Source organism: Narcine bancroftii, chromosome 5 (assembly GCF_036971445.1).
Source record: "Narcine bancroftii isolate sNarBan1 chromosome 5, sNarBan1.hap1, whole genome shotgun sequence".
Classification (NCBI taxonomy): Eukaryota; Metazoa; Chordata; class Chondrichthyes; order Torpediniformes; family Narcinidae; genus Narcine; species Narcine bancroftii.
The window spans coordinates 186,303,817-186,330,393 of NC_091473.1; the positions used below are offsets into that span (position 1 = coordinate 186,303,817).

Below are 26,577 nucleotides of genomic sequence, written 5' to 3' on the forward strand. Positions count from 1 at the left end.
CGGCCCTTTAAATTGCCGTTCAGGTGGTAGCGTTTTAAGAGCAACGGTGGCCACCTGAAAGGACAGCTGCACCGAGATGCGTATCTGAGTGCATTCCGGCTCCTGTCCCTTGGGCTGTCAATTCAGGATGGCGGGCTGTCAGCTGAGACAGCCAGAGCGGGCTATCAGTGTGGGGACATCCCATGCGGGACATCCCCACACTGATCCCGCTTCCCCGCTCTCACCCCACCCACGGGACTGGAGCGGCCGGCAGGGAAGAAGGGGGACTGGAGCGGCCGGCAGGTGAGTACAGCACTTGAGTCGGGTACCGGCATTGTTTTGGCCAGTCCCCTTTTCCCCCGCCGGCCGCTCCAGCCCCCGTTCTCCCCCGCCGGCCACTCCAGTCCCCCTTCTCCCCCGCCAGCCGCTCCAGTCCCCCTTCTCCCCCGGCGGCCGCTCCAGTCCCCCTTCTCCCCCGTCGGCCGCTCCAGTCCCCATTCTCCCCCGCCGGCCGCTCCAGTCCCCCTTCTCCCCCGCCGGCCGCTCCAGTCCCCCTTTTCCCCCGCCGGCCGCTCCAGTCCCCCTTCTCCCCCGCCGGCCGCTCCAGTCCCCCTTCTCCCCCGCCGGCCGCTCCAGTCCCCCTTCTCCCCCGGCGGCCGCTCCAGTCCCCCTTCTCACCCGCCGGCCGCTCCAGTACCCCTTCTCCCCCGCCAGCCGCTCCAGTTCCCCTTCTCCCCCGCTGGCCGCCTTGCCCTGCAGTCCCCACGCTGACAGCCCTGCCTCCGTTCACCCTGCCAGCCGCTCCAGCCCCCGTTCTCCCCTGCCGGCTGCACTAGCCCTGCAATCCCCACGCTGACAGCCCAGCCCCCATTCTCCCCAACCAGCCGCTCCAGTCCCCTTCTCCCCAGCCAGCCACTCCAGTCCCCTTCTTCCCCCGCCGGCTGCTCTAGCCCCACAGTTCCCGCGCTGACAGCCCAGCCAGCTGCCCCTGCCCCAACGTCCTGCGCCAGGGAAGGGGCAGCTGGGAGAGGAGCTGTCAGGCGCTTGCCAGCTTACTGTCATCCCAAATGGTTGCATTCAGATGGTTGGGGAACATAGGAACATAGGAAGTAGGAACAGGAGTAGGCCAAAAATGCCCCATCGAGCCTGCTCCGCCATTCAATACGATCATGGCTGATCTAATTTATGACCTAACTCCACCTACCTGCCTTCTCCCCATATCCCCTAATTCCTCTATCATGTAAAAATTTATCTAACCGAATTTTAATTATGTTTAATGAGGCAGTCTCAACCACTTCCCAGGTTAGAGAATTCCAAACATTCACTACTCTCTGGGAAAAACTATTTTTCCTCATCTCTGTCCTAAATCTACTCCCCCGAATCTTGAAACTGTGTCCTCTCGTTTTAGTTTCCCCAGCCAGCTCAAAAAAACCTTCCTACATCTATCCTATCCATACCCTTCATAATCCTACGTTTCTATAAGATCTCCTCTCATTCTTCTGAACTCGAGCGAATACAATCCTACACGATTTAATCTTTCATCATAAGTCAACCCCTTCATCCCAGGGATCAACCTAGTAAACCTCCTCTGGTCCGTCTCCAAAGCCAGTATATCCTTCCTCAAATATGGAGACCAGAACTGGACACAGTACTCCAGGTGCGGTCTCACCAGTACCTTATACAGTTGCAACATTACCTCCCTACTCCTGAATTCAATTCCTCTAGCGATGAAGGCCAACATTCCATTTGCCTTCTTAATAAACTGCTGTACCTGCAACCTAACTTTTTGCGATTCATGCACAAGCACTCCCAAGTCCCTCTTCATTACTGCATGCTGTCGTTTTTCACCCTTTAAATAATATTAAATAATATGGGGAGGTCACTGTGCTGCAGTGATTATCCCTCTCGGAGGAGGGTTACAAAGTTCACCTTGCAAGCGTCTCTTGCACATTCAGGTGGCCTCCCAACAACCATATATTGCCAAAATGTGCAGCTTTACAAGCGGAGCAATTGGCCACCTGTAAGTGCCTTTTTTCTCCCTTGGGAGAAGGTGGATTGTAACCCAACAGGTTTTGTAAAATTACAAACGGTCAGGATGCAGAATGAATGTTATAGAAACCTCCTCCTCTACCTGTTCTCTACTCCGGTTGATTCTCTCTGCTGAAAGATCAACACTACTTTTCTCTTCATCCAGTTCCAGCTCCAGTCGTTTGACTTTATCCTGAAAGCAAGAGAAGTAAAAGTTACAAACAAGTTCTGACGGACTCTGCTTAGAGCATAGATGGTGTAGCACACAAAACTAACTCCTCCGTCTTGTTGAAAGTGGACACTAACATTCTCTTTGCCACCCACCCCCTCCCAGCTTCCAAAAGATTTAAAAAAGCCAGAAATATTTTTTCATTCATACCAAATCTCAACATAGACAAGATATGGCTGCTGGATTCCTGGAAAATAAGTCAAGGAGGAAATGGGACTGATGGAATTAACCTGGCGGGAATTGAGATTGACCCAAGAGACCTCCTCTTGCATCATATCGCAAGCAACTAACCTCCAGTACTTTTGCCAGCCGGGACTTATCATCCTGGGTCCTTCTTTTGGTGTCTATTTCCTGTTCCAAGTGCAGTACCCTCTGCCCCAGCACATCTTTATCCAAAAGTACATTCTCTTTTTCAGCATTGCTCTGTTGCAGCTCCTGTTTCAAGCGGCTGATCTGGAGGGTGAAATTTAAGCCTTTCATTACACAGTAAAACCCCCAGCATCTATGGGGATTGGCAAGTGTATTTGCCAATTGCTTGAGATTGGATGTTGCATGATTGGCGAACTAATCGCCAGAGGGCGCCAATTATAAACTTTCATACTTTTTATCTATTTATTTTCTGTGATTTTTTTTGCCAGTTGCTTGAGATGGCTGGTTGCTTAAATTCCTGATAACTGGGATTTTACTATTTTATATAATCAAACATAGCAACAACAGCAAAAAACATGCCCAAAAGCTCTTCATAAGAATGCAAAAATAAAAAATGGAATTCAGCTATGCAAGGCCATAATAGGTGACCAAATCAAAGGTTAAAAATGGGGTGGAACGGACAGTGTAGTGGTTAGCCCAACGCAATTATGGCACCTGTGACCAGAGTTAGAATCTGGCGCTGCCTGTAAGGAGTTTGTACGTTCTCCCTGGGTCTGCGTGGGTTTCCTCTGGGTGCTCCAGTTTCCTCCAACCCTCCAAAGCGTACAGGATTGTCAGTTAATCTGTGTGTAATTCGGCAGCACGGATTTAAGTGCCCAGAATCCACTTCTACCATGCTGTAAATAAACATTTTTTAAAATTTTAAATGATCAGATGTTGGCTGACTGGTTGAGTATTTGTAGCATTTTCTGTCTTTCTTGTGGATTAACAATATCTACATCATCTTGCTTTTCTATATTTTTATAGCTACAGGAAATTACAAAAATTTGCAGAGTTGTGAACTCAGCTAGCGCCATCATGGGCATTAGTCTCCACTCCATTAAGGACATCTATAATAGGTGATGCCTCAGCACAGCGCCTCTATCATCAAGGACCCTCGCCACCCAGGCCTTGCCCTCCTCACTCGGCTACCATCAGGAAGGAGGTACAGGAGCCTGAAGACAAACAGCCAATGGCACAGAAACACCTTCTTCCCTCTGCCATCAGATTTCTGAATGGACAATGAATACAGACACGACCTCACTCTCTCTTTTGCACTAATTTATTGAGTTTTAAATGCAATTTATAAAAATATTTGCACCAGTGATGCTACTGCAAAGCAACACATTTTGAGACATCTTCATGACAATAAATTGTCATTCTATTTGCTTACACTGAAACACTTGAGGTGTTTGCCATGAACAAGGAACATTATGTATGTAATGCCAGATGCTATTACCATCTAGTGGCAGTAACTGAGTGCAACTCCAAGCATAAAGGAGCATTTTCAGTCAGCTGGAATTACATATTCGGCATTTCAAGTGTAAAATTAGTCTACATTTATCCAGTGGGAGGAGAGCCAACGACTGCATGGAGTGGAGGTTCAATGTGGCCTGGAACTATTACGGGTTGTGCAATCAGAAATCAAACATTTCAGCTATGCTGAGAAATGGGGCAAGACTCTCATCCTGGTTTACATGAACAAAGAGGAGGACGAATCAGCAGGCCAAGGTGGGGTGAGGGGGTGGAGGACAAAGAAGGTGGCGTAACAATGAGCATTTTTGACAAGGTTTCCAAAGATGCTGCCTGACCAATCGAGTGTTTTTAATACTTTTTGTCAGGTTTCTAGCATTGCCTGCTTTTTATGACTGGTTTCCAAATTAACCAGGATAGAGTAAAGCCCCTGGTATCCAGCACTTGTGGGAATTGGTAGATGCAGGATAAGTGAATTTTCCAGTTGATTTATATTGCGAGTTGTGTGAATGGAGAATAGTGAGGCGCGCCAATTTTACCGTATTTTTAAACCCATTATTTTCTGCTTCTTTTTGCTCGTTGCTTGAGGTTTTTTTTAAACTAAACTTAGGTTTGACCCGAGAATGTTTTAGGATAGCCAAAACCACCGATGTAATTTTAATGGCCATCTCTCAGTCGGAGGGTCTAGACGCAGACAGGGAGAAGGCTTCACTGAACACCTTCGTTCTATCCACATCAGTGACAGGGATCTCCCAGTGACCAACCACTTCAATTACACACCCCACTTCCGTGCTGACATGTCTGTCCATGGTCTCGGACACTGGCTAACCAAACACACCTGTAAATTGGAGGAGCAATACCAAATTTTCCAGCTGGGCACTGTCGAACAGGATGGCATCAACATGTACTTCTCTGGTTTCTGTAAGCCTGTCTGTTCTCCCTCCCTTCCCTTTGTCTTCTTTCCTCCAATTCTCTATCTCCTTCCCTCTCCATTCACAGAGCGGTCCCTTCTTCCTCTGCATGGTAGTGTGCACCTATCACCTCCTGCCTTTGGGACCGTGATCCTCCCCCACTCTCCCCACCATTTTGTTCAGATACCCATCTGCATTTTTTTCATATCTTGATGAAGGGCTCAAGCCCAAATTGTTAGTTATGTATCTTTATCTTTGCTATATAAAGTACACTGTTTGGCCTGCTGAGTTTCTCCACTATTGTGTTTTTAATTTGTTCCTAAATTTTTTTTTAAACAATGCAGTAGAAGCCGATGCCAGCCATCACAACCCTGTATGTTCTGCAGGATGGGTGGAAACTGGAGAACCAGGTTAATTCTCATGCAGGTCATGGGGAAAACTTCCAAAATTATTACAGACAGCCCCGGACTTGAACTCAGGTTGCCGGTACTGTTATAGCATCGCGCTGACTGTGCCCCCGCCCCCCCACCATGGTTGATGCGCAGTCTCTGTAGCATCAAACAACAAATCCCAGCAGAAAGTAATTTTGAAGATGGCAAGTCTGGCTTTGAATGGCAGTATTTAAACAAAGCTGGTTCTGAACCAGAGAGTAAAACACAAAAGTCTGCAGACATCGTGGCTGAGGTAAAAACGCAATGCTGGAGAAACTTAGCAAGTCAAACTGTGTACTTTATATAGCAAAGAAAAAGAACCAATGTTTCGGGCATGAGCCCTTCTTCAAGGTATGAGCAAATGTAGACAGTAGCCCGAATAAAATGGTGGAAGGGTGTGGAGAAGGGGTAGGGAGAGGAGCACAGACCCATTGGCAGGAGGTAACAGGTGGATAAGGGAGGGAGGGCACACTAGCAAACAAAGAGAGGGGGGGAAGACTCTGTGAATGGAGAGGGAAGGGGGTGGATAGATGAAGGAAAGAAGACAAAGGGAGTGAGAAAAGATGGAGAACTGGAGAATGGGCAAGAAGAAACCGAAGAAGTTGATGCTAATGCCATCCGGATGTAGAGTGCCCAGATGGAAAATTAGGTATTGCTCCTCCAATTTACAGGTGGTCTTGGTTTGGCCATGGAAAGACATGTCAATGCAGGAGTAGGGCACAGAATTTAAATGGTTACTGATGCAGACAGAGTGAAGATGTTCAGTGAAGCGATCTCACTGGTTGCTGACCAGGTATATCGGGCCCACATCCATCATGGGCAAAAGATGACTTGTACCTCATCTTGAAGTCTCTTGATGGTTAAGTTTGCCTTTTCCAATTCCAGTGCCTTCTCCTTGACTTGTCTCTGTTGCTCGAGCAACTCACGCCGTGACTTATCCCTGTGCTCCTCCAACTGAGACTGCAGCATAACCACAGAGCTTCCTGACTGCTCGGAGATGACCTGCACCTATAATGGGAAAACCCAAAGACAGCAAGAGTTATTGGTGCACTGTAACCAGGCTGTATCTGGCAGGACGACTTCCTTGGCCAACTAAGAGAACCTCAAGGGAAAATTTAATGGAGTTCCTCAAAAAGCTGGCAGAAGGACTGGGTTGCCAGAAAACTCAAAGTGAGAAGATTCTGAAGTGCACAGGCCAAAAGCAGAATCAACTATCCCTTGCTAAAAAAATTAGAACCATAAAACAGTATGGTACAGAAATCAGCCCTTTGGTCTATCTGAATGAGACATATGCAGTAAATGGTAGGGTACTGAGGAGTGCAGTAGAACAGAGGGATCTGGGAATACAGATTCATAGCTCCCTGAAAGCGGCATTACAGGTAGATAGGGTCTCCAAGAGAACTTTTGGATCCCACCACAGAACATCAAGCCACCATCTCACGTCCCATTTCCAACCTCACCTCTGGTCATCTCCCTCCCACAACCTCCAACCTCATTATTTCCCATCCCCACAACTGCCTGGTTCCACCTCCTACCAAACTCTCTTCTCTCCGCATTCACAGAACCATCCCCCCTGCCCTTGTTTGCTGGTGTGCTCTCCCTCCCTTATCCACCTATTACTTCCTACCTGTGTACTGTGCTCCTTCCCCCCCCCCCACCATTTTGTTCAGGCACCTGCCTACATTTTGCTCATTCTTTGATGAAGGGCTCAAGCCCAAAATGTTGGTTATGTATGTATCTTTGTTAAACAACGTAACACTTAGATCTGCTGAGTTTCTCCAGCATTGTGTTTTTACTTCACTGTGTCTGCAGACTTTAGTGTTTTACTCCAATGTCAGAACATCTTTTCTTAAATGAGGAACCAAAAATGTTCACAATACTCCAAGTAAGGTCTTACCAGTGCTTTATAAAGCCTCAACATCACATCCCTGCTCTTGTATTCTATTCCTCTTGAAATGAACACCAGCATTGCATTTGCCTTCTTCACCACCATCTCAATGTGCAAGTTTACCTTCAGGCTTCACTGCATAAGGACTCACAGGTCTCTGCATCTGGGTATTTTCACTTTTCTTCCCATTTAAAAAAATAGTCGTCCCATTTATTTTTTTCTACTATAGTGCATGACCATACAATTTCCCGACATATTTCATTTGCCACTTCTCGGCCATTCTCTTAATCTAAGTCCTTCTGCAGCCTCCAGGTTTCCTCTACATTATCTACTCATCCATCTAACTTCTGATCATTTGGGCAACCATTGATGGTAGTTCCATTCCTGTCATTTTCACCCCAATTATGTAATTAACAAAAGGTTACCCAGCAGCAGAAGTCTTTGAACAGAACAATTTTTGCTCCCCTTCCCTCCTTCACACCTCTTTCTGAAGCTTTTCCACAGTTTTATCCAGAAACCTCTTTTGTTCTTCCAGTTCATTCTTTGCTTTCTTGAGCTGTTCCTTCTGTCTCATCTCGTCTTGGAAACGTTCATTCAGCTCTTGGAGGTCTTCAGTCACTCTGGTCACGTTTCGCTGTTTAGAAAGGGGAAAAAAATTCAACAGTAGCAGAATTTCAAGATATCTCTCCTCTCCCTCACATGACAGACTCAATGTCAGAATGCTTGGCTACACCAAATCTGAGGATTGGAATACAGTAAGCCCCCTGGTATCCAGCACCTATGGGAATTGGTAGATGCCAGATCCTACATTTAGAATAAACAGTTTAAAAGACAAAAATACTATGCAGTTCAGCACTTACATTGAAAAAACTTCACTTGCATGAATATATAAATCTTAAATGACTTTATTTCAGTCACATTCCTGAAAGCATTTAAACATCGCTGCATCTACAGGTTCCTCCCCCTCCACGGAACCTCCCAAAAGACGAACAATAAAATTATAGATATTAACCCCCCCCTTCCCCAAAGGTTTTAGGTTTTATGCATATAGCCTCTGACCAGGCAGGGATAAGGAGATACTCTTTCTTTCTTTGGCTTGGCTCAACATTCATTGGAGCGACTTCATCCCAAACATTGAAGTACTCGAGATGGCAGAGATCGACAACATCGAATCCACGCTGCTGAAGATCCATCTGCGCTGGGTAGGTCACGTCTCCAGAATGGAGGACCATCGCCTTCCCAAGATCGTGTTATATGGCGAGCTCTCCACTGGCCACGTGACAGAGGTGCTCCAAAGAAGAGGTACAAGGACTGCCTAAAGAAATCTCTTGGTGCCTGCCACATTGACCACCGTCAGTGGGCTGATATCGCCTCAAACTGTGCATCTTGGCACCTCACAGTTCGGCGGGTAGCAACCTCCTTTGAAGAAGACTGCAGAGCCCACCTCACTGACAAAAGACAAAGGAGGAAAAACCCAACACCCAACCCCAACCAACCAATTTTCCCTTCCAACCGTGTCTGGCTGTCCCGCATCGGACCTGTCAGCCACAAACGAGCCTGCAGCTGACGAGGAGATACTCTAAGAGTCACCCCAACAGTGAGTGGCATCAACCAGCTCTTCATCGTGGAGTAGTGGCCGGTCGGGGAACACCAGCCCTCTCCGTAAAAGTTTAAAAAAAAAACACAGAAAACACAAAGGCAGAAACACAAAAATTAAAATAAAGTGAAAGTAAAGGTGGGAAGAAACTGGCAGCGAAGAAAGAAAAGTCGAAAGCAACGGGAAGAAGAAGAAAAGACATCGGAAGAAGAAGGTGAAGGCCTTACCTGTCCGAGGAGGCCCGCTGTGGAGAGAGAAGCCCGCTATCTCAGGTCAGTCAAAGTCCCGAGCTCGGGACTACAAAAATGGCTCGCGGAGCCAAGCAAAAGTGCGCAAGACAAAAAAACACTGACGGGAGGGGGGACCAGCTGAGGAGTCGATCTCCACAGCTGAGAATGACAGCCACAGCACAGCAGCAATAAGAGAACATAGAAAACAACGAGAACAAGAAAGAAGAGAGTAAAAATAAATCAAGGAAACAACAGATGACCAACGCAGAGGCAGAAGAAGAAGAAGAAGAACATAGAGAAATGGAAGAAGAAGGGAAAGGCAAGACAATGGATAATTTTTTTTTAAGAATATATGGAATCAGTAAAAGAATGGCAATCACAACAATTTAGTGAAATAAAAAGAATTAAAAGTACAGAAGAAAAAATGAATAGATTAGAGATGGTCATGTCAGAAATAGGAAAAAGAGTGGACAAGGTGGAAGAACGAGAAACAGCCGTAGAAATGGAAGTAGAGGACTTAAAAGAGAAATTAGAAGAATCTAATAAAAAAGTTAAAGAGACACAAGAGCTGATAGCTCAGAAGATAGATATAATGGAAAATTATAACAGAAGAAATAATATAAAGATAGTGGGCCTTAAGGAAGATGAAGAAGGCAAGAATATGAGAGAATTTATAAAAGATTGGATCCCCAGGGTCCTAGGAAGACCAGAATTCCAGGAAGAAATGGAAATAGAAAGGGCACATAGAACATTAGCCCCTAAACCACAGCCACAACAAAAACCAAGATCCATTTTAGTAAAATTCCTAAGATATACAACAAGAGAAAATGTATTGGAGAAAGCAATGAAGAAAATAAGAGAAGACAAAAAGCCACTGGAATACAAAGGTCAAAAAATTTTTTTCTATCCAGACATAAGTTTTGAACTCCTGAAGAAGAGAAAGGAGTTTAATACAGCAAAAGCGATCCTATGGAAAAAAGGATATAAATTTATGCTAAAGTACCCAGCGGTAATTAAAATAGTTATTCCAGGGCAGCAAAACAGACTATTCTCGGATCCAGAGGAAGCACAAAAACTTGGAGAACAACTACAAAACAGACAGAGAGATGAAGACATGTAACGAGAGCAAAAATGACCACGAACTATATGTATGTATTAGGGTACATATATATATATAGAAATACATGTTTATGTATATATGTGTGTACATGAGTGTATGCGTATTTAAAGGAAAATGTATAGATAAGAATTAATAAGGGAAAGAAAGGGAAGAGAGGAAGTAAGGAGGGAATTAAAAGAGTGACCTTTGTTGTATATGAAAATTAGAATCTTTTCTGGGGTGGGCTGGGTGGGGAGGAGTTACGGTCACTGCGAAATCAGTTGACGCTTGCGAGTGAATTCGCAAATCCAAATGGAGAGTGGAGATGTGGTTGCCCGACAAGGGATAAAGGGCAACTCAGGAAGGGGAGGGTATAGTGGGGTTAAAGAAATTTTAGATAGGAAAATAAGGGAAATGTTTGATGTTTTAGAAATGTTGTCTTATAAAGTGTTCAAAACAAGAAAGCAGAAATGGATAAGAAGGAAAGGTGATGATGAGGAAACGGAAAGGAAAGATAAACAAAGTATGAAATGCCTACGTTGAACTATATGACTTTAAATATTAACGGAATACATAACCAAATCAAAAGGAAGAATCTGCTAAATTTACTGAAAAAAGAAAAAATTGATATAGCATTCGTGCAAGAAACACAATTAACAGAAATGGAGCAGAAGAAATTAAAGAGAGATTGGGTAAGACATGTAACAGCAGCATCATATAATTCAAAAGCTAGAGGAGTAGCTATATTAATCAGTAAAAATGTACCAATCAAAATAGAAGAGGAAATAATAGATCCAGCAGGGAGATATGTAATGATAAAATATCAGATATATTCGGAGTTTTGGAATTTACTCAATGTATATTCACCTAACGAAGAAGATCAAAAATTTATGCGGGAAGATATTTTTTTGAAGATAGCAGACACGCAAGGGAACATACTAATAGGAGAGGATTTCAACCTTAATTTGGATTCAAACATGGATAAAACTGGGAAAAAAATTAACAGAAAGAACAAAGTAACCAAATTTATAATTAAATCGATGCAAGAAATGCAACTTTTGGATATATGGAGGAAACAACACCCAAAGGAAAAGGAATATTCATATTATTCGGCTAGACATAAAACATACTCAAGAATAGACTTATTCCTGTTATCAGCTCACATGCAAGACAGAGTTAGAAAAACAGAATATAAAGCTAGAATATTATTGGACCACTCACCCCTGATATTGACAATAGAGTTAGAGGACATCCCTCCAAGAATGTATAGATGGAGATTAAACTCCATGCTACTTAAAAGGCAGGATTTTAGAGAATTCATTGAAAGACAAATTAAAATGTACTTTGAAATAAATACGGAATCAGTGAAAGATAAGTTTATACTATGGGACGCAATGAAAGCGTTCATCAGAGGGCAAATAATAAGTTATGTAACCAAGATGAAGAAGGACTACAATCAGGAAACAGCAGTTGGAAAGAGAAATAGCAAATATAGAAAAAGAATTAGCAATGAAGGAAGACACAACTAAAAGATGAGAATTAGCAGATAAAAAAATAAAATATGAAACACTACAAACATATAAGGTGGAGAAGAACATAATGAAGACAAAACAGAAATATTATGAACTAGGAGAAAAAACGCACAAAATTCTAGCATGGCAGCTTAAGACAGAACAAACTAAAAGAATGGTATTGGCATCAAGGAAAAAAGACAAACAAATCACATATAATCCAACTGAGATTAATGAAAATTTCAGAGAATTCTACGAACAATTATACCAAACTGAAAACGAAGGGAAAGAAGACAAAATTGATGAATTTTTCACTAAAATTGAACTACCGAAATTACAAATAGAGGAACAAAATAAATTAACAGAACCATTTGAAATAATAGAAATACAAGAGATAATAAAAAAACTACTGAATAATAAAACACCAGGAGAGGATGGATTCCCAAAAGAATTCTATAAAATATTTAAAGATTTATTAATTCCTCCCCTCCTGGAAGTAATCAACCAGATTGATAAAACACAAAGCTTACCAAATTCATGCAAAACAGCAATAATTACAGTAATACCAAAGACAGGGAAAGATCCACTCGCACCAGCATCATATAGACCAATATCTTTACTTAACACAGATTATAAGATAATAGCTAAACTATTAGCAAACAGATTAGCCGACTATGTACCAAAAATAGTAAATCGAGACCAAACTGGAGTTATTAAAAAAAGACGAACAACAGACAATATTTGTAAATTTATTAACTTAATTCATGCAGTAGAAGGAAATAAAGCTCCAACAGTAGCGGTTGCTTTAGATGCAGAGAAGGCCTTTGACAGAGTAGAATGGAATTATTTATTCAAAGTACTACAAACATTCAATTTACCAGAGAAATATATTAATTGGATTAAAGCATTATATAAGGGGGCATTGGCGAAAGTGACAGTAAATGAATATATATCAAAACAATTTAACTTAAGCAGATCAACAAGGCAGGGATGCCCACTATCGCCCTTATTGTTCGCGTTAGCCATAGAACCGCTAGCAGAACTGATAAGAACAGAAAATAAAATAAAAGGGATAAAAATAAAAGACAAGGAATATAAAATCAGTTTATTTGCAGATGACGTTATAGTATACTTAACAAAACCAGAAATAGCAATAGAAGAATTACATAAGAAATTGAAGAAATATGGAGAAGTGTCGGGATACAAGATTAACGCAAATAAAAGTGAAGCAATGCCAATGAAAAATGCGGATTTCTCAAAATTTAAGAAAGAATCACCATTCAGATGGCAAATGCAAGCAATACGATACAAATAAATAAAAACCTCGGCCATCTATATAAACTCAATTATTATCCACTATTGAAAAAATTACAAGACGACTTAGAGCATTGGAAAGACTTACCAGTAACACTAATAGGAAGGATAAACTGTATTAAAATGAACATTTTCCCAAGGATACAATACCTATTTCAGGCATTGCCAATAAACTTGACGGAGAAATTCTTCAAGGAGTTAAAGAAAATAATAAGGATATTTTTATGGAAAGGGGGGAAACCGAGGATAGCACTAGATAAATTGACAGAATGGTATAAACAAGGAGGCTTACAACTGCCAAACTTTAAAAATTATTATAGATCCGCACAATTAAGATGCCTATCAGATTTTTATCAAACAAGGGAAAAGCCAGATTGGACTAGATTAGAACTAGACAAAATAGGGGAGAAGATACCTGAACATATATTGTATAAATGGGATGAAAAATTGGTACAACGTAGGAATTCTCCAGTATTACATCATCTGCTCAATATTTGGAAGAAGATTCATGTAGAAAGGAATAAAACAAATTACCAACTACCAAAACTAATACTGACGCAAAATCAGCTAATCCCTTTTACAATAGATAACCTTTCCTTTAGAGAATGGGAGAAAAAAGGGATCAAAAGAATAGAAAATAGCTTTTCAGGAAATAAATTATTATCCTTTGAACAAATGAAGGATAAATATAATATAACTCACGATACAGTGTTGGCATACTACCAACTGAAATCCTACTTGATGGACAAATTGGGAAGCAGTCTGAGGTTACCAGAGGGAAGTAATTTTGAATATGTGATTACAGACACAATGATAATCAAAAAATTTATAACAAACATGTATATTAAACTACAAGAAAAGGAGAACGAGGAAACAAATAGTAAAACTAAACAAAAATGGGAACAAGATCTAAACATAAAGATAAAGAATGAAACATGGGAGAAGTTATGCTCAGGAACTATGAGAAATACAATAAATACGAGGTTACGTATGATACAATATAACTGGATACACAGGCTATATATTACACCTCAAAAGTTAAATAAATGGGACCCAATAGTATCTGACAGATGTTTTCGCTGTAAAAAGGAAATGGGAACAACAATTTATGCAATCTGGATATGTGAGAAAGTGAAAAAATTCTGGGAAGATCTAAACCAGATATTAAATAAAATCACAAAAAGCAATATACCAAAAAACCCAGAGATCTTCCTCCTAAGTAACATAAAAAACAAAGAATTTGGACTTGATTTGGATGGTGCACAAAAGAGATTTGTTAGGATAGCCCTAGCTGTAGCAAAAAAATGTATTATGTCAGCCTGGAAATTAGAAGATAATTTGAGAATACAACAATGGTATATAGAAATGAATAAATGTATTCCATTAGAAAAAATAACATATAACTTAAGAAATAATATTACAATATTTGAACAAATATGGGAGCCATACATGAAACACAATAGAGAAAACCTACCGGGGACATCTACCACCTAAAATGACAGAAGGAGAAGGGAATGAAAAGAATTGACTCAGTGGAAATTCTTGTTTGTTTTTATTGAGTGACAACATTGTTTGACGGGTTTAATGTATCTTAGATTCTGAACTTTAAATGAATGGGAGGTGGGGAGGGTGGGATGGGAAGAGGGAGGGGTGGATGAAAACGACACTGTATATATTTGAAAAGGAAAATGTATGTATCTTGATCAATGTGGTTTATAGTGTGAAAAATAAAAAAAAATTTTTAAAAAACCAGCTCTTCATCCTGGGCGACGCCATTGCTGTTTCACACAACTTTATTCAAACTGCTGCTACGAGCAAAACTCGACCAAGGCTGAATATTTACACCCTTCTTTACCAAAGGTTGTGTGTTATCTCAGAGAACATTTACAATTCTAAACTTTTATTTAAATTTTTATTTATCCTTATCTATCTATTTATTGATTTATTTCCCTTGATTTTTTTTGCTGGTTACTTAAGGTCACTGGTTGCTTGAATTCCACATACAGCGCCAGTGACTGGGATTTGAATTTAAAGTTTGTAAGGTACAAGAATTACTTGATCAAAATGAATTTTACATAATTAAAGACTACAATACTCAATTTTTTTTGAAATTAAATTTTGCACTGTCTTTTAAATGGTGTGTTCTTAAAACAGGTGTATTAGTTAACTATTGACATGGTCTTTGCCCTCAGACAGCTCCAAGAAAAGTGCAGCGAACAAAACAAAGGACTCTACATCACCTTTGTTGATCTCACCAAAGCCTTTGACACCGTGAGCAGGAAAGGGCTTTGGCAAATACTAGAGCGCCTCGAATGCCCCCCCCAAGTTCCTCAATATGGTTATCCAACTGCACGAAAACCAACAAGGTTGGGTCAGATACAGCAATGAGCTCTCCGAACCCTTCTCCATTGACAACGGCGTGAAGCAAGGCTGCGTCCTCACACCAACCCTCTTCACTATCTTCTTCAGCACCATTAAAGACGTCAACAATGAAGACGCTGTTTACATCCAGTACTGCACGGATGGCAGTCTCTTCAATCTGAGGCGCCTGCAAGCTCACACCAAGACACAAGAGCAACTTGTCCTTGAACTACTCTTTGCAGACGATGCCGCTTTAGTTGCCCATTCAGAGCCAGCTCTCCAGCGCATGACGTCCTGTTTTGCGGAAACTGCCAAAATGTTTGGCCTGGAAGTCAGCCTGAAGAAAACTGAGGTCCTCCATCAGCCAACTCCCCACCATGACTACCAGCCCCCCCACATCTCCGTCGGGCACACAGAACTCAAAACGGTCAACCAGTTTACCTACCTCGGCTGCACCATTTCATCGGATGCAAGGATCGACAAAGAGATAGACAACAGACTCACCAAGGCAAATAGCGCCTTTGGAAGACTACACAAAAGAGTCTGGAAAAACAACCACCTGAAGAAACACACAAAGATCAGCATGAACAGAGCCGTTGTCATACCCACGCTCCTGTTCGGCTCCAAATCATGGATCCTCTACCGGCATCACCTACGGCTCCTTGAATGCTTCCATCAGCGCTGTCTCCGCTCCATCCTCAACATTCATTGGAATGACTTCATCACCAACATCGAAGTACTCGAGCTGGCAGAGTCCGCAAGCATCGAATCCATACTGCTGAAGACCCAACTGCGCTGGGTAGGTCACGTCTCCAGATGGAGGGCCATCGCCTTCCCAAGATCAGGTTATATGGCAAGCTCTCCACTGGCCACCGAGACAGAGGTGCACCAAAGAAGAGGTACAAGGACTGCTTAAAGAAATCTCTTGGTGCCTGCCACATTGACCACCGCCAGTGGGTTGATATCGCCTCCAACCGTGCATCTTGGCGCCTCACAGTTCGGCAGGCAGCAACCTCCTTTGAAGAAGACCACAGAGCCCATCTCACTGACAAAAGACAAAGTAGGAAAAACCCAACACCCAACCCCAACCAACTAATTTTCCCTTGCAACCGCTGCAACCGTGCCTGCCTGTCCCGCATCGGACTTGTCAGTCACCAATGAGCCTGCAGCAGATGTGGACATACCCCTCCATAAATCTTCGTCCGCGAAGCCAAGCCAAAGAAAAAGAAATAAGAGCAAGTGTCAGTCAATTGGAAAATTTGCGTATCCAACATTCAGGATTCACGGAGATGCTGGATAATGGGGATTTTACTGTACCTAGAGATGCATGGCAGCTCCACTGAAGCAGCTCTTTAATGCATCATTTATGTTGTACAACAGAGAAGGTGCCTGGTTTGTGGTTCAGGAGTCATAGAATTGTACATCACAGAACAAGCACCTGTGTCCAACTCAATCTTGCCAACCAAGTTGGCATTGCAGGCTGGTCCCATTTTCCTGCATGTGGTCCATATCCTTCTTAGCCCTTCCTATCCATAAATCTGGTCATATTTATTCTGAACATTACAATTGTGCCCACAAGTTTTCTCTGGCTGCTCCTGTCCTTCTTAAATCTCTCCTCTTCATCTTCAATCAATACCTTCTGGTCCTAGCATTACCCTGGGTTGAAGACTGAGAATATTCACTTTATCCTTGCCCCTTATGACTTTTATAAACCTCCAGAAGGTCACTCCTCAACCTCCTTCACTTAAAAGAATAAAGACCCAGCCAATCTAACCTCTCCTTTTACCTCAACCCCTCCAGACCCAGCAACATCCTGGTGAAGTATCATTCAGGAATGAGAGTTACTGTACCTCATCTGATATTAACTGCTAACAGTTTTGTTCTGTAAACTAATTTAATTATTTTTTAAAAAATTATTTACAGCACTGCAAACAGTGATTCTGGCTATTTAAACCCATGCCGCCCAATCACACTCAAATTAACATACAACCCCCATATGCTTTGAAGGAAACCGGAGCAACTGAGAAAACCCACACAGACGTCGGGAGAACATACAAACACCCATTACGGGCTGGATTCGAACCCAGGTCACTTACACTGTGCTAACCTTGCTCAAGATACTATGTTTGTGGGGGGGGGGGGTTGAGTGGATGACATGCTGAAGTAAAACTGATTATCTTCCAGAGTTAAATGATTTGTAACTAGTGGAGATATTTCATTTGAAGGAAGACTTGGACTTCTATCATGCCTTTAGGTCATTGTAAGAATGTTCAATTGAGCTTTCCGGCTAAGTATTCAGTAAAAGCAGATGAGACATTCTGACTTCATCACATTTATTGCGGAATACACCTTCTGCTCCTGCTGTAGGGAAATAGGGGTGGCACGGTTAGAGTAGTGGTAGGCACTTCGCTGATACTGGGCCAGTGACCAGAGTTTGAATCTGGTGCTCTCTGTAAGGAGTTTGAACTTGATCCCCGTGTCTGTGTGGGTTTTCCCCGGTACTCCAGTTTCCTCCCACCTTGCAAAAGCGTACGGGTTTGTAGGCGTAATTGGGCAGCATGGGTTTAAATGGCTGGAATCAGCCTCTACCATGCTGGAAATAAAATTTAAAAAACTAAAATTCACTCACTTGCCTAAACTGCATAACAGTCCTGCAGGGTACTTTGCATCCACTAGAGGGCACAGACAGGACCTTAGTTTATTGTTTCACCTGAAAGAAGCATCTTTTTGATGCAGCGCACCCCCAGGCTGTAGTGCCAGTTAATCATTTTAGAAAAATAGACTAGAAATGAAAAAGAACCCATACATCCTCTCTCTAAAGTTGAAAGTGCTACTCGCAGATCACAAAACACCATTAGATTCAGAGGCAGAGAATGCTATACCTGGGTTTCTTCCAAACGGTTTTCCAACACTCTCTTTGCCACAGCTATTTCCTGTTCCTGGTCAATGGCTTCTCCCAGGGACTGTTCCATCTGCTTTCGCTCCATCTAAATCAAGTATAATACATAATTTGAGAAACACAAGAACTGCAGAACACAAGAGCAATAGAAACTTGAGGGACTCAGGAGGTAGGCACCACCAAGGAGACAAGTGGTCAGCTAGAACTAACAGTCTTGGTAACGAGTCCTAACCCAAATTGCTGATTGACCGTCTCTCTCTATGCATGGAAGCGCAAAAGTCTGCAGATGCTGTGATTGTGGTTAAAAAAAAAACAAAAAAATGGAAGAGGAGCTCAGCCACACTCGCAGCATCCATGAACCCAGAAGATGGATTGCATCAGAGTACAGGCCATTCGGCGCTGAACTATACATTCCTACAAAAAAAAGATAAAACCTTCCTTCCTCATAACCCTCTATTTCTTTCCTCTGTGTGCCTAAGAGTCTCTTACATTACCCTAATTTTCAGCCTCCATTAACACCCCAGGTAAGACATTCCAGGTACCACAACTCTGCAAAAACAAAAAAAAACCCTGATGTCTCCCCTAAACTTTCCTCCCTTCATTTTGTACACCTGTCCTCTGGTGTTTGCTATTCCCATCCTGGGGAAAAAGATGCTGGCTGTCTACTTTAGCTTTGCCTCCCAGAATCTTCACTCCAGAGAAAGAAGTCCTAGCTCTGCTAACCTTGCCTCATAAGACATTTTCCAATCCAGGCAACATGGTGGTAAATCTCCTCTGCCCCTTCTCCTCTGTCCTTCCTATAATGAATTGACCAGAATTGAACACAATACTCTAAGTGTGGTCTCACCAGAGATTTTGCCACATGACCTCTCGACTTTTGAACTCAATCCCCCAACTTATGAAGCCCAGCATCGCATAGGCCTTCTTAACTATCCTATCAATTTGCATGATAACCTCAAAAGATGAATGGATTTGGATCCCAAGATCTTTCTGTTCTTCCATACTGTTCACTATCCGACCATTAATCCTGTACTCAGCCTTCAGGTTTAACTTTCCAAAATGCATCACCTCATACTTATCTGGATTGAACTCTAACTGCATCCTGTCTATCACCTAGGACAACCCTCAACACTGGCCAAAACTCCTCCAACCTTTGTCACAAACTTACTGACTCATCTTTCCACCTCTTGATCGAGGTCATTTATAAACATCACAAAGAGCAGAGTTCAGACAGATATCTGAAGAACTCCACAAGTCACTGACCTCCAGGCAGGATGCATTCAGTCCACTACTTCTCTCTACTTTCTACAGGCAAGCCACTTCTGAATCCACACAGCCAAGTTTCCATGGATCCCATGCCTCATGACTTTGTGAGCAAGTCTCTTGGGGGATCTTATCATATGCCTTATCAAAGTGCATAGACACCACAAAGATATACTGTATAACCAACGTTTCAGGCCAGAGTCCTTCTTCAAGATACGAATTAAAAGCAGGCAGACACTTGAATTAAAAGGCTGGAGGTGAAGGGAAGAAAAGGGAGGGGGAGGAGTACAGTCCAACAGTCAAAAGGTGTTAATTGGATATGGATGGGACACAGGAGAGAAGAAAGGTGAACATTGACTTGGGGAGGGGAGGTGGTTTGAAGCTCTTTGGAAGCAGATCTGGGGGAAGGAGACAGCTGGACAAGAAAAGAGTGAGGGAGACAGAGCTAGAGGAAAGAAGGCGTAGGGAAAGATAAGGGAGGGAGAGGGGGAAACCAATGTGAATGCCACCCAATGGAGGGTGCCCAGACAGTGAATGATGGAATACATCTCTCAATGGATGCTGCTTCACTTACCGAGTTTCTCCGATTTCTCACCGGATATTTACTATTTATCTGAAGGCAGCTATTTTAAACCTTTGAGGTTATCACACTATTTGACTCGATCACAGCTGAACCAAGTCCTTAATTCATTTGTCTACCTGGTTTCTGTGTCTCCTGGTATCCTTACCAAATAAAAATTCATTAATGTCAGCTTTAAATTTCCATCTGACCCTTAAATTAGGCCAAGTCATTCAAGGATAACCGCACAGAACATAGAACACCACAGAACAGGCCACTCGGCCCTCAATGTTGTGCCGACCTACATATTCCTACCAAAAAATGGAAATGGAAACCCTTCCAAGCTCATAACCTTAAGCACACTATTTTTCTTTCATCCAGATGCCTAAGACTCACTTAAATTGCTCCTAATGTTTCAGCCTCTACCTCCTGGCAATGCATTCCAGGCACCCACAACTCTGCATTGAAATAAAAACTTACCCCTGATGTCTCCCCTCAATTTTCCTTCCTTCACTTTGTTCAGCTGTCCTCTGGTATTTGCTATCCCTGCCTTGGGAAAATGGTACTGGGTGTCTGCCTTATCTATGCCTCTCAGAATCTTGTAGACCTCTATTAAATCACTTCTCATACTTCAACACTCCAAAGAGAAAAGCCCTCGCTCTGTTAACCTTGCTTCATAAGACATTTTCGAATCCAGGCAACATTCTGGTAAATATCCTCTGTACCCTCTCCATAGCTTCTGCATCCTTCCTTTAATGAGATGACCAGAATTGAACACAATATACCCCAAGTGCGGTCTCACCAGACCCTTGTAGAGTTGTAGCAACTCTCAACTCCCGAACTCAATCCCCCAACTCATGCAGAACTTGGCTCCAACTTCAAGATTATCTTCTATTTGGTTTTAAAATTTCATGCAGATTCTTGCTATTGATTCCAACAGCATTTATAGAAATTATTTGATGGCACAGGTTTGCTTCCAAGTCTTACATCATCATTAGACTTGAACATGACATCATTACATCATAGCCTGGTTTGTTAATGCCCAGGAATGCTGAAGGCTCCAGAAAGTGGCAAACATAGCCAGAGACATCACAACTCTGACCTTCCATCCATTGAAGACGACTATGTGAGGCACTGCCTCAGAAAGGCAGCCAACAGCATAAAGAATCCCCTTCACCCTGGTTGCAACCTCTTCTCACTGGCACCTTTGGGTACAAAAGTCCTGAAGACCAGCACCTCGAAGTTCAAGAAGTTTCTTTCCAACACTGATCAGGATCACCTCTTGTTAAACTAATCATGGACTGCTCTGACACCACAAAAAGATTGTTGGCACTCTTGCAAAGTCACTTTTCTTTTCACTAGGACAACTGAATATTATCCACCTTTTTAAATTCAAATATGTATATTATTGTAGTTGTTCTTTACAAAAGTACCTATTCAGTTACACGAGAATTTTGATGCATATGTACATTGTGCAATGTCTAAGACAATAAACTCATTATCATGATCGAATGTTGTAGCAAAACAGGACCTTGGTTAGACCCCACTTGGAATATTGTGCTCTGGTTAGCTCACTACAGGAAGGATGTGGATGCTAAAGAGAGGAGATTCACACAGATGCAACCTGGACTGGAGAGCACATCTTATGAGGAAAGGTTGAGTGAACTTAGTCTTTTCTCCTGGTGTGAAGGAGAATGAAGGATGACCTGATAGAGGTGTACAAGGTGATGATCTTGTGAATGGCCATAGGTTTTTTTTTTCCCAAGGGCTGGAATAGCTAACATGAGGCACATAGGTTTAAGGTGTACGGAAGCAAGTACAGGGAGGAATGCAAGAGATAAGTTTTCTCAGAGTCATGGGTACATGGAATGTGCTTCCGGCAACAGTGTAGAGCCAGGTACAATAGGATCTTTGAAGAGAAGATAAGCTATAAGCTAGGTACATGGAACTGAGAAAAATGGAAAGTTATACAGTTAGGAAATTCTTGACCATTGTTAGAGTAGGTTATTAGGTCAGCACAACACTGTGTGCTGAAGGGCCTGCACTAGTGGAGTTTTGCAGGGATCCATTGAGGGACCTCCTACTTTATGATTTTTATAAATGACCTAGTCGAAGAAGTGGAAGGATGTGTCAGTACAGTTGCGAAGGTTAGAGGAGTTGTGGATAGTGCTGAAGATTGCCGTAAGTTACTAAAGGATATAGACAGAATGCAGAGTGGGGCAGATAAATGGCAGATGGAGTTCAATCCAGGTAAGTTTGAGGTAATGCATTTTGGAAGGCCAAACCAGATGGTTGAGTAAGAGTTAATGGTTGGATACTTAACAGTGGAGATGAACAGAGCGACCTTTGGTCCAAATCCATACATCTCTCAAGGTTGCTGCGCAGGTTGATAAGATAGTTAAGAAGGCCTATGGGATGTTGGACTTCATTAATAGGGGGACTGAGTTCAGCAGTAGAGAGATCACGTTGCAACTCCACAAATCTCTGATTTGATCACACTTGAAGTATTGTGTTCAATTCTGGTCGCCTCATTATATGAAGAATGTGGAAGCTATGGAGAGGATGCTGAGGAGATTTATTTGCATGGATTGGAAAATAATTCTTATGAGCAGAGCTGGGAATTTTCTCTTTGGAGTGAAAAGGATGAGAAGAATCTTAATAGAAGTCTACAAGATTCTGAGAGGCACTGATAGGGTGGATAGCCAGTGCCTTGTAACACAAAGAGTTGTGGGTGCCTGGAATGCTTTGGCAGGATGGTGGAGGTTGAAAGATTAGGAGCATTTAAAAGACTTAGACAGGCACACATATGAAGGAAAAATAGAGGATTATGAGGTAGGTAGTGTTCTGCACTTTTTTTTTAATTCGAAGGAATATATAGGTTGGCACAACATCGAGGGCTGAAGGGCCTGTATTGTGCTGTAGATTTTTGTGTACTAAAATCCAAGAAGTCCAACTCCATAATACAACTCCCTCCACCACAACCACTGCACGGTTAAAAGCAATAACGGTTAAACACCACCTCCAAGGGCAATTAAGGACAGGAAGTATTAACTCATGATGTCAATGTCCCAACAGAATGAGTAAAAAAATTTCTTGTTGTTGATTTACCTCAAGCCTGGTTATTTTGTCCTTCAGCCTTGACTCGGAGCCTTGAAATTCCTCAATCACATCCCTGCATTCTCCCAGCTGGAAATCCAACTGTGAAACCTTCTTTTTCAGATCCTCATTATCCTGCCTCAGCTGCTTCAGTGTAGAATCTGAGGCTTTCTTTGCCTGTTCCGTGGCACCCTTTTCACTTTCTAGATTTAATTTCTCCTGCACAGAGGGGGAGGAAAAAAGTTTGTTTCAAATTTGCAAGTGTTGATTGTGAACAATTGTTTTAATGACTGGAACTGAACGGAATCAAAGGAAATTTGGCATATCATTGAATACTCTATCACACTTCTACTGATGTACCACAGAATGTCATGCTGAATGGATGCATCAAGGTCTGTTTTGTAAATTAAAGTACTCAGTTCTACTAACTACAACTATGAATAAATGCTTAGCTATCCTTTTATATGTATTACTATATAATTAAAAACAATTTTCATCAAATTTAGACATACAGCACAGTAACAGGCCATTTCTGCCCACGAGTCCATTCCACCCAATTATATTCACAGTGCATTTCAAATAATGGGAGGATACTGGAACCCCCAGGGAAAACCCATGCAGACACAGGGAGAATGTACAAACTCCTTAAAGACAGTGCGCGATTTGAACCCTGGTCCCAACCACTGGCATTGTAAAAGCGTTCAGCTAACCACCCCAAGGTTTTTGACCAATATTTTGGGTCACATTTAGGGGCAGGGTGGTGTTTGACTTTTATACAGGACATACTTTTGACCATGGCAAGTACCTGTGTTGTTCAACGTGGTGGGATCTCGGATGGCCAAGTATGGGTGGTTAAGTCCACGTTCGGGATGTCAGAAGCTCGGATGGGTGGACGGCCAGGGTCTGGGAGAGAGCCTGTGTCCCGAGCGTTGGAAACTCTAGTGGGCAGGTGGTCGGGGCGAGGATCCATGGTTGGGGCATTGGGAGCTCAGATTGGCAGGCGACCAAGGCCAAAAATGGAGGAGGAGTCAACTTTTACATGGGTCATACGCGATATTTGGGCGGGGTGGGGGGTTCAACTATTACACATGATCGACTATAACACGAGTATACATGGTATCTTTTTCTGTCTTAGCACATCGTGGCAATTGAATTTCTACTAGTTGTGCTATGTGGTGTACCTGCATGAATGCAGAAAAAATTTCCTTGCAACTATGCACTGTACTTATCTATAAGACAATAAACTGACTGGGTTTAGAATTACTCTGGGGAAATTTCACTGAAGAATTAAAATACTCTGGCCACATGTGACGCTCACCTCTGCCATGAGGTTGCAGTTCTTCCGAAGCATCTCCACTTCCTTTTGATGGCGTTGCTTTAATTCTTCCAGTGTTTGGGCATGGTTTGCTGCCTTTTCAATAAGTGCCTCCTTTTCTGAAAACAATTCCTTTTCTTTTCGTTTCATTAGTGTCTCTTGGTGTTCAATGGCAGCAGTCATTTCCTGTTTTTCTTTCTTGGCCTTTTCAAGTTTCTAAAAAAAGATATAGGCATTTTTACATCCCCATCAGTTTCTTTAAGTTTACAATGTCTTACTTTAACCTTAATTTGGATTCAAAGATGGATAAAACAGAATAAAAGACTAGCAGAAAGAACAAAGTAGCCAAATCTATGATTAAATCAATGCAGGAAATGCAATTTTTGGATATATGGAGGAGACAACACCCAAAGGAGATGGAATACTCAGATTATTCAAGTAGACACAAAACATACTCAAGGATTGACCTGTTCCTGTTGTCAGCTCATATCCAAGGGAGAGTTAGGAAAACGGAATATAAAGCCAGATTGTTATCGGATCACTCACCCCTAGCAATAGTTATTAGCAATAGAGCTGGAGGACATCCCACCAAGAACGTATAGATGGAGATTAAACTCCATGCTACTTAAAAGATAGGACTTTAGAGAATTTATTGAGTGCCAAATTAAAATGTACTTTGAAATAAATACAGAATCAGTGAAAGATAAGTTTATACTATGGGATGCAATGAAAGCCTTCATCAGAGGGCAGATAATAAGTTATGTAACTAAGATGAAGAAGGACTATAATCGGGAAATAGAACAGCTGGAAAGGGAAATAGCAAGTACAGAAAAAGAACTAGCAACAAGGGAAGATACAACAAAAAGAAGAGAATTGGCGGATAAAAAAATAAAATACGAAACACTACAAACGTATAAGGTGGAGAAGAACATAATGAAGTTAAAGCAGAAGTATTACGAGCTAGGAGAAAAAACGCACAAAATACTAGCTTGGCAGCTTAAGACAGAACAAGCTAAAAGAACAGTATTGGCATCAAGGAAAAAGGACAAACTAATTACATATAACCCAACGGAGATCAATGAAGACTTCAAGGAATTCTACAAGCAATTATACCGAACTGAGAACAAAGGGAAAGAAGACAAAATAGATGAATTTCTAGCTAAAATTGAACTACCGAAATTGCAAGAGGAGCAAAACAAATTGATAAAACCACTTGAAATAGAGGAAATACAGGATATATTATAAAAGCTGCCGAACAATAAAACGCCTGAAGAGGACGGACTCCCAATAGAATTCTATAAAACATTTAAAGACATTAATTCCTCCTCTCATGGAAGTAATGAACCAGATTGAAGAAACGCAAAACATGCCAGATTCATGTAAAACAGCAATAATTAAAGTAATACCAAAGAAGGGGAAAGATCCACTAACAACAGCATCGTATAGACCAATATCTCTACTTAACTCAATTATAAGATAATAGCAAAACTATTAGCAAACAGATTGGCCAACTGTGTACCAAAAATAGTAAAACTAGATCAAACTGGATTTATTAAGAAAAGACGAACAACGGACAATATCTGTAAGTTCATTAACTTAATCCATGCAGTACAAGGAAATAAGACGCCAACAGTGGCGGTTACTTTAGACGCAGAGAAAGCCTTTGACAGGGTAGAATGGAATTATTTATTCAAAGTACTACAGAGCTTCAACCTACCAGAGAAATATATTAATTGGATTAAAGCATTATATTAGGGACCATTGGCGAAAGTGACAGTAAATGGATATGTAATCGAACCAATTTAAATTAAGCAGGTCAACTAGGCAGGGATATCCACTATCTCCCTCACTGTTCGCTTTAGCTATAGAACCCTTGGCAGAACTGATAAGAACAAAATAAAATAAAAGGGATAAAAATAAAAGAGAAGGAATATAAAATCAGTCTATTTGCAGATGACATCATAGTATACTTAACAGAACCAGAATTATCAATAAAAGAATTACATAAGAAATTGAAGAAATATGGAGAAATATCAGGGTACAACGCAAATAAAAATGAAGCATGCCAATGAATAATGCAGATTTCAAAAAGTTTAAGAAAGAATCACCATTTAAATGGCAAATACAAGCAATCCGATACCAAGGTATTAGACTAGATAATAATCTAAGCCATCTATACAAATTAAATTATCAGCCATTAATGAA

The 26,577-nt window shown here is 41.7% G+C and overlaps 1 protein-coding gene across 6 annotated transcripts in view; it reads right to left on the minus strand.

The window, feature by feature from the left end:
- LOC138764356 (cingulin-like) overlaps window positions 1-26,577 on the minus strand; it is a 149,169-nt gene that overhangs the window by 18,468 nt on the left and 104,124 nt on the right. For all 6 annotated transcript variants that reach the window (XM_069940177.1, XM_069940172.1, XM_069940178.1 and 3 more), the window contains 7 exons: window positions 24,376-24,588; window positions 23,070-23,276; window positions 18,123-18,227; window positions 7,610-7,762; window positions 6,078-6,248; window positions 2,528-2,689; window positions 2,111-2,200 (listed from right to left, as the gene is read on the minus strand). In XM_069940177.1, coding sequence (XP_069796278.1) covers window positions 2,111-2,200; window positions 2,528-2,689; window positions 6,078-6,248; window positions 7,610-7,762; window positions 18,123-18,227; window positions 23,070-23,276; window positions 24,376-24,588 — 1,101 coding nt within the window. The remainder of the gene's footprint in view (window positions 1-2,110; window positions 2,201-2,527; window positions 2,690-6,077; window positions 6,249-7,609; window positions 7,763-18,122; window positions 18,228-23,069; window positions 23,277-24,375; window positions 24,589-26,577) is intronic.